Below are 8984 nucleotides of genomic sequence, written 5' to 3' on the forward strand. Positions count from 1 at the left end.
CTACCAGGCTCGGATGCCCTGCAAGGTGCCCTGGGCGCAGGGGGGCACTGCGCTGCCCTGGTGGAGACTCTGGAGGGGCTGCGCCGCGCCCCCGAAGCCTCCCAGGTTGCTCACGTTCACAAAGGGGCCACCTCCTGCCGCGTTGCAAGCTGGCGGGATGGCGGCGGCTGCGGCAGCGCCGCTGCTCCCGGGGTAAGTGCAGCCGTAGTTGCCACTATAAGCGGCGGCTGCGGCCGCGGCCGCAGCCGAGTTCCCATAGCCGTAGCTCGGGAAGCTGTTGTAGGAGTAAGGGCTGGCGCCCACGCTATAAGGAGCGTTGTAACTCTGCGCGCCACTGATGCAGGGCTTTCCGTCCCGCACCAATACTGGCACCGCCACCCTCCTGGGAGGTGGTGGGTGCGGGTGCGCCCCCATCTCCAAGGACTTGTCCTGACGCTGCCTCTTACACTTGTACCTCCGGTTCTGAAACCAGATCTTCACCTGTGTAGACGTGAGCTTTAGGCTACTGGCGAGGTGCTCCCTCTCTGGCGCAGACAAATACCTCTGTTGCTTAAATCTCCTTTCCAGCTCGAAAACCTGAGCCTGAGAGAAGAGGACCCTGGGCTTTCTCCGGCTGCGCTGCTTCGGCCTCTCGCTCTCCTCGGCCTTACACTCTCCTGCCTCCAGCGGCTTCTTCAGCGGGCAGCTTTCTGAGGAAGGAGCAAAAACAACAATGTTCCTTAGCGTCCCCCTCAATCAGCCTTGAAGCACCATCTGCACAGGAGGCACTGATTATCAGGGGGTCGGTGTGCGAGTGTGTGCCTATATCTGTGACCGTTTGTGGCCCTGGGCACAATACTGGGGTGAGGAAGTGCCTTCCTGTGCTTGAAGTGTGCATCACCCTTTTCAGTTCACCTCCTACTGAGGAAAATCAACTTCTAATTCATGTCCTCAGTGTCCTAAATCCTGTCTATATGATGTTGTGCATTTACAGTTAAGTGCAATGTCGGTATAGTATGCAAGTAGGCTGTGAGATGTGTTTGTATTTACACTTTGGGACCTTCCTGACCTACTGCTGCGCAAGCAAGAATCATAGTGGCTAAAAATTTCTGTATGAATTTCCAGTGGTCTTTATCACAAGAAGCAGACACAGAGGTATGTGTGTGGGGGGGTGGGGGTCGGGTGTCAGCTGCAGGTGGGTTGCAGGCCCAAGTTTACTGCCAGCTCTACACCAGACTGTCCTCAGGAAAGCAACAGGGCCTCAAGTTTCTCATGTAAAAGGGGGCTGGCCTGCTCTTTTAGTTCATCAACCCTTCCAGTGTGGCTCTATGATTCTATGCGTCTTTGACAAAGTCTCCCCAGAAATCTTATGAGGGATCTTGCTAAAGCTCTTTCTCCAGAACCCAGCTGAGTGGTCCCTCGGGAAGTCAAGGGCATATTCTACAGTGACACAAAGCAAGTATCTGGGAGTTTTCGGCTAAAGCTAAATAAAGCTTGATGGCTGGGCGCTAAGAAGGCCCAGGCCTGGAGTTGTCTGTTTACACCACCTTCTAACGGCGCAGTGGCTCCAGTAACCGAGCTCCCCAAATCGACCAGTTCTGGCCTCCAAGTCTGCATTACGGTTACTGAGTGGGAGCGCCTAGGCTGCCCCCAGGGCAGGAGACCAACAGTCTGTGGGCGTGAGAACAACTCTCTGACACCAAGGGATAGCGGAAAGGAGAGGGAGCTTCCTTTTTCTACATTAAATTATCATTTTTGGGAAAAGGAAGGAAAAACCCCACACCTAACTATGCATCATCAGGGCAAGTTCTCAGGCCAGGGGCAAAAAACCTGCTGGGAGCTACAGCGTCGGTGGCATTGATCTCTAGCGGACCCCCCCAGACTCCCGGGAACGCGCCCTTCCCCACACTTGCGGTTTGCAGGGTGACAGCCTCGCTCTCCATTCCGCGGCTGAGGTTTTCGGGGTCACCTCTTCCCCCAACCCCCGCCCCTTGCTCCCTCGCAGGTACCTGCGTTGTGGCGGAGCTGTCGCTGCACAGGACTGGAGCCTGACCCCCACCAAAGGCTAAAGGAGCGGGAGGCCCTGCTGGCAGTTTATGGGAGGTGTGCGGGCCTCCGCCTTTGTTCCAGGTGTGCGGGCGCTTTTCCTGCCCCCTCTACTCACTCTGGCTCCTGTCCCTCACGACCCCGTCGGCCTCCTCTTCTTGGTCCTTGGGCCCGCAGGAGCCGCGGAGGACCGTGTGGACATAGCTCTCGGGACAGATCCCCGTCTCCCCGTGGCTCTCGGCTGCGGCTATTGAGTTTAAATAGGGCAGTTTCTCTCCCTCCTCCTCCTCCTCCTCCCCCCCATCAGAAAATTGGGCCGCCTCCCCCGCAGCCAACATGCAGGAGGCCGAGTGGAAATGCTGCTCCAAGTCCGTCTGCAAGTGCCCGCCGTGGTACTGTTGTTGCTGCTGTTCCAGATTCAAAATGTCTTTGACAGAGAAAGGTGTGGAAGTGACCGGGCTTGGTAACATCATCAGAGCAACTTAATTGCTCAAAGCAAATACTCAATAAATCCTCGACGGAGGGGCGGGGAAGCGGTTCCTGCTGTCCTCCTGCCTCTACCTCTGCTGCCGAATAGGACTTTTGACAAACGATGGACGAGGTCCTGCTGCAGTCTAAATTGCCTCCATTAGCCTGGAACCGGGGGTCTGGGTTTTGTTACAGCCACTGCAGGGACTAGGAGTAGGTCTCAGAAGCTGCCTCTGTCCCTGGTCAAGACGTCACGGCAGGGGCTGGGCCTGTTCCCCGGGCTTCTTCTCTATTGGTTTAGGTGGAGGCTAGCCACGCCCCCATCGCCCCTTCCAGAGAGCCCGCAGTCCTACCAGAAATAGAAATTGACTAAGGAGAGAATCGGGAAAATCCATGGCTTCCTAGAGCAGGGCCTGGGCGAAGCCGCTAGGTGTAAGGCTGCTGAGGTCAGAGGGTCTAAGATTGGCCCAAGCTGGTACCAACTGCTTGTGCTTTTCCCCAAGGGAAAGCTGCTGGCTCCCACCTTCTCTCAGCCCCAAAGTTCTTCACTTTTTTTTTTTTTGGTCTTATGGACCTCTTTGGCAGTCTGGTGAAACCTCAGAGTAATGATTTTAAGTGCATAAAATAATATACATAGGATTAGAAAAACGAATTACATAGAAATACATTTCTCTCTCTCCTCTCTCTCTCTCTCTCTCTCTCTCTCTCTCTCTCTCTCTCTCTCACACACACACACACACACACACACATTTAAGTTCATGAACCCCAGGCCAGAGTTTGAGGCTTACAGGGGTAAGTTGTCTGTTGATCAACATACATTCTAGCAAAGTAGGGGCTCTTGGCACTTTGAATTCCTAGGCAGAGAATCCGATGGGTTGGGAGTAGGCAATTGGGTGTCCATCTAGATGGATATAATGTAAATAAGAATGATGGTGGTAATAATAATCTCTGTTGTTAGTCACCAAAAAAATTGAATATTGATAATTTTCTTGGAGGCAAAGACTGTTTCTTGGTTGTCTTTGTAGCCACAATACCTAGCACAGTTCCTAGTACATATTAGGTACTAAATAAATGCTTGTTAGACTGTTGAATTTACTGGAACAGTATCATCACACGGTCTCCCCAATCTAAATGTAATTAGACTCTACAGGCCTAATTGATGAAGTGAACTTATTGTCTATGTATTCAAATTTGGTCTCTCCTATGAAGTCTTTTTTTTTTTGGTTGGGGGGGGGGATCAGAGTTAAGTGACTTGTACAGAGTCACACAGCTAGTATCTGAGGTCAGCTTTGAACCCAGTTCCTCTTGACTCCAAGACCTATCCACTGTGCCACTTAGCTGCCTATGAAGTCTTTACTAACTTTATAGAATTGCAGAGTATTAGAGGATAGTAGGAAGCTTAGAGGTTGTAATATCACAGATTTAGATATGGAAGGGTCCATTAGAACTCATGTAGACTAACCAGTTTCCTATTCCACAGATGAGGAAATCGAGACCAAAAAAGGTGAGGGATCTAACCCAAGGTCACGCAGGAAGTCAACGGTAGAGTTGACCATTAACACTCCCTTCAGTCCTCCTACTATATAATGCTACCTCACAACACTGGTGGCATTCTCTCCTCTCAGATCTCTTGTCCAAATACAATTCTAGACGACACAATTCAGCACTGAAGGAGCTTGCACGGGTCTTGTGTGGTTTTCTGATTGTTTTCACACATGTTAACTTTGTCTTCTGTTGAAATGAAAAACTTAAGGGCAGGGGACCATCTCTCTCCTATTCCTCGAAATTACTAACCCTGTTCTGGCAATGGGAGCAAAGACGAAATACTTACTGACTTGAATCGTCTCGGGCTTTTTGACACAAATACAGAGCCTTTAACGGGAAACCAGCTGGAACTGAGGCATTCCGGTTTATAGAAAGTCCTTGTGCGTATCTGTGTTTGGAAAAGGAGGTCATCACAGCAGGGCCCGTCTAGGCCCAACTGCTTCTGCCTGTTCTGTCCAGCAGCTCTCTCTATTTTGGGGCTTTCGGAAACTCCGCCCACCTAGAGGAAGACGAAAAGTCAGCGCTAAGTGCCAAATGCTGCCGACCTCTAGGGTAGAAATGAAGGTTCTTAGGCACCAGGAGGTGCGGGATGAGAGGAAATGGTGTGCGAGAGGACTGGGGCAAAGGGGTGGTGAATGGTATGGAGCTGGTTTGTGATTCAAACCGAAGAGCAGAACTAAGCTGGAAGGAAGTGGGAAGGCAATAACAACATAGGACGGAGAAGACGAAGGCCCTGGAGCTGGAAGGAATAGGTGGGAAGTTATGTCAAAGGACGAAGAGACTGAAAGGTCTTTCTACCAAGGCTTCGTTAGGGGCAGTTTTCTGTCGGGTCCAGGAAACACCAGGGTGGGTGGATGGGAGTAAATCGATCTCTCAGGAGAGAAGGCACCTTGGGAAAGCCCGTCGAGGAAGGAGTAGGGGGAGGGGAGGAGCCAGCAAAGAAGGGGGCGGAAATACCGCTGGGACCCTGCCCTTGGGGCTGCCTACGGGAGCTAGACACGTGGGTTGGGGAATGCAGGAGCCTAGGGGAGGGCGCCGCTGCTGGCAGTGGCTCGCAGAGGTGGGGGGTGGGGGGAGGTTGGGCGGAAGAATTTGAGGTGCACCCTCCCCAGTGGGCGGAGTTCAGCAAATGGGGAGGGAGAGCCCCAAAGCGCAGCATCTGACAAATGTTTTGTTTCTATTTAAAATAATAATGAAGATGAATGTTCAAAAGTCCGACAAAGCCCAATGTTTTTTTTTTTTGAAGAACTGTCTATGGACTCTTTTTCCCCCCCAGATTCCAACAGTTGGGGTCTCGCGTGGAGCTAGGGTAAGTAAGATGCAAGAAGGAAAAGGTGGTTTGTTTGAAGGGAGGAGAATAAGGAGAGGGCTACGGAGGAAGGATTGGGAAAGAGGGGAGCTTAGAGGAGAAAGATCTGGCAGTGGCCCCTTGGGCGACTTCAGTCGGAAAACATCCCTGCGCCTGCCTAACTCCGATCTTAAACTCTTGCCTTATTTTTTGTATTGACTCTCCATGGACTGGGGAGTTGGAAGAGAAAGCAGACATGGGGGGAAGAGGGGGAGGGGAGAAAAAAGTAAACTACGGAAATTCTTTGCATCTCACGGATCTATGAATTTATCCGTCTGCTTATTCGAATCTTTTCTACTCCCGACTCAAGACACTTGAACAACACTCCTTGAACTGGTTAGTGGGGAGCCCAGTTGTCTGTGGGCGAGCCAGGGCAGCCAAAGGGTAATAGTCGCAGACCCTTACACTCCTCGGACCCTGCTATCATGCCCTGACACTTGTACCCCTGCGGAGTATGGCGTACACTCACGCCCGTTTAATCGCGGCCTCGGGCCTTGCAGTACGCTTTCTCTTTGAAGGCGCTCCTCAAGCTAAAGAAGCACATCATGAGAGACGCCAACCCAGAAGTCCCCTTTCTTCCCAGCAACGGTTCCCCCCCCCCCAGTTATTCTGCCGTCCTCGGAGAGGGGGGGCCAACCCGGGATTGCTTCGCAGGGGACTGCAGGGTTCAGGCTCGAGGGTTAGTGCGGGCGTGGGGAGAGGACAGCGGAGAAGAGCATGTCCCGGTTCTTTCTATCGGCGGCTTCGACTTCCAGCCCGAGGCAGCCTCCTGCGCCGCTTTCAGTCTCAAGCTAAGCGTCCCGAGGCGTTCTAGCTGGGTGGGCTGTGAGTGCATCCTTCCCAGCCCGCCTGGGAGGAAAACGAAGATCCAGAGGGCGTCAGGCAACCCGCGGGATTGGGAGGATCCCACTGCTCAGCCGGGCCGGGACAAAACCCTAGAGAATACGGACAAGGGTGTCCGACTCTCCCCTCCCGCCCCCAAACCACCCCCAAACTCCGAAAGCCTCTTGAGTGTGTTAGGGAGCCGCGTAGGAAGAGCAAGCTAGTAGCAGCCCGGGTAGCCCTCTGGCCTAGCCTTCAGCGTTAGCACAGCTTTCCAGATAACCAGAGCAGCTCAGAGTCGAGGAGCAAAGCTCAGCCTCTGGAATCCGAGCAGCGCTAAAAACCTCAGCCGACTCACCTAGAGTTTTCTCCTCTCTGTGCATCCCTGGTATAAATAACGAAGGGCTTTTTGCCTGAGTCCTCTTCACGATGATTTATATTTAGTAAAACAGTCCAGCCCAGATTACCCCAACCCCCCCCCCCGCCCCCGCCACACACACACCTCAACTCCCGCAGACTGTTTTCTCCCACGATCAGCTTCTATATGGGTTTCTCTCCTTCCTTATTCGCTCCCCAGTGCAGAAGTACATCTCCCATTCCTTATTCTTAAGGTTCCATTCACCGCCAACATTTCACCGCCTGGAATTCATCTTGGTCTGTCTCGGTAGGCCCAGTAGCGTTTGCCTTAGGTCTTCATATGAGTTCTGAGGCAGCCTTTGTAAGAAATAGACTACTGCTCTATTTAGGAAAGCGGCAAAGGTGCCGAGTTCGATTACCTAGGATACTCCAGCCTTTGAGCTCCCAGCTTCTGGGAGCCCTACTGCCTCATTTGAATACATTTGCAGTTTTAAAGTTGTGGTTTATAGGCGGTTTTCATCAATTAGCATAACTGTGGGAGCGGTTTCATTTTGTGAATTGTGTTTCATTATCACAGTTTAAGATCTAATTTAGGATCGATTAGTTTGGGATCTATTAAAGAATTGTATTTTTTTAAATTGTCAAATAGGACCGATTAGATGCCAATCCTTTTAAATTATTACAAGTCAGATAAAGACATATCGTTACAAATGTAGTCAATAATTAATTTTCTTTAATCACGACAATTATCCATTTGTTTTGCGCTTTTAAGAATAATAATCATTATTATAAAGTAACAAGTCAATTTACCGATAGATATGTAATTAAGGATTATCTTTAGTAACTCGTTTTCTTTTTGGAGGAAAACGGTTTCATTTAAATACTCACACACAACTATAATTATAATATACTTGGAGGAAATGTGAAATAAATACACAAACACGATCACAGTCCGAATATAAATACCTGCAATTATTTTCGAATGTATCATTATATTTACCTACCAGCTCTTCAGATAATTTGCTTGTGCAAAGATTAAAAGGTCAAAAGTTAAATCGCTACCAGCGAATAATAAAAGAACTATTTGACAACATTTAGAAAAGTTCTTAAATTAGGAAGAACCAAAACAATAAGATAATGTTGAAAACTTATTTATTTAAAATATTTTCTACCGTCTACTTCAAAAAGTCATTTTAGAAAGTATCTTATTCCCTCCTCAACCACAACATTAAACCCTTTTGCTAGGATGGCTCTTCCTTTCTTCCTTTTTAAGGGTTAGGCAAGCTTTCGAAAAATTTGGATAGCATATTGGCAACAATTTGCCACTTGTGGGAAGTGGGCAACACTTTTTTTTTCTATTTTCAAATGAATGCCTCGTGTCTTACTCCGGGAAAGCATTAACCCCAACGAATTTCCAATTGAATGTGTTCATTCTAGTTGTTGTATTTTCTCAAAGGGGCTCGAGGGTCGCACTGTTTTTTCTATGGTTGTCTGATTTCGATCGTTTTTGCCCGACATTTGCTAGGGCAGGAGACCACCTCGATTTTGTTAGGAATCGAATTCCCTGCCAGACTGAACTGTAGTTTGCCCGGGAGGTAGTGATTTCTCTGTTATGTAATCTGTGTTGTTCTTTGTTAATTTCAGGAGGGGACAATTAACCGAGTTTCGATTTCAACCTGACAAAGAAGGTCGACTTCTATTTGTACAAGTCCTCCATTAATTACCCCCAAAAGACTATATTAAAAGAAAACTATTAAGTGCCACTTCCTCCTTTCCCCCAAGCCACATTCTTTTCTTCCAACATCACTCAGGTTCACCGCGGACTGATGAGTGTATCTTGGTCAAAAGGAGATGGGTTAAAGACGAAACTGAAACTCAATTATTGGCCGATAGTCGTGCTAGGGAGGGTGTAAAAAAAAAATGGGGGCTGGATGTGCATTTTTAATTTGAAGATTATATGGCTCCTCTGAGTGCGTTCGTTGGATTTCAGAAAATTTCATATCAAATGGTGGTGAAAACAACCGCACCAAAACATTCGGTCCTTAGAGGACTCAGGGTTCCCTTCAATTTAAGTATTTATTGATCGCCTGCTCGGTGCCTAGCACTGCACTAAGCGCTTCGGCGGGATCAGCTGGGTCGTTATTCACACTGACAAGCGGTAGTTAGTAATCTCTATTCCTCCTAACCCGCATTTCCAACACAGTTAGTTCCCTTTGCCCCTCATGCACTAGACATCTCATTCTCCTTTGGATCTCAGACTGGGCTGCCTCAGAAGAGCCTCTCTTTCTGGGGAAGAATCTGAGGTCAAGAGCTTCGTGGGGTGCTTGAGAGCGAATGAGAGAACCTCCCCACTTCAGAAACAAAGTTTCCAACCGTCAGTCCCGTCTCTAAGACTGCAGGCTTTCCATGAAGTTGGGAG

General features: G+C 49.4%; 1 protein-coding gene across 1 annotated transcript; it reads right to left on the reverse strand.

Annotated features, from left to right (window-relative positions):
• Window positions 1-2498, reverse strand: NKX2-3 (NK2 homeobox 3). Its single transcript, XM_043990119.1, has 2 exons — window positions 2144-2498; window positions 1-689 (listed from the first exon to the last, which is right to left on the reverse strand). Exons 1-2 carry the CDS (start codon window positions 2496-2498, stop codon window positions 1-3), a joined length of 1044 nt encoding a protein of 347 aa, XP_043846054.1.
• Window positions 2499-8984: the final 6486 nt, after the last annotated feature.

The sequence above is a fragment of the Dromiciops gliroides genome, chromosome 2, assembly GCF_019393635.1.
Source record: "Dromiciops gliroides isolate mDroGli1 chromosome 2, mDroGli1.pri, whole genome shotgun sequence".
In the NCBI taxonomy this organism is placed as follows: domain Eukaryota; kingdom Metazoa; phylum Chordata; class Mammalia; order Microbiotheria; family Microbiotheriidae; genus Dromiciops; species Dromiciops gliroides.

Excerpts from the sequence above, each read along its gene's own strand:
- NKX2-3 (XM_043990119.1), bottom strand. The coding sequence starts at position 2,498 with ATGATGTTACCAAGCCCGGTCACTTCCACACCTTTCTCTGTCAAAGAC. Across the intron at positions 690-2,143 it reads CGTGAGGGACAGGAGCCAGA|AAAGCTGCCCGCTGAAGAAG; the intron begins GTGAGTAGAGGG and ends CTCCTTCCTCAG.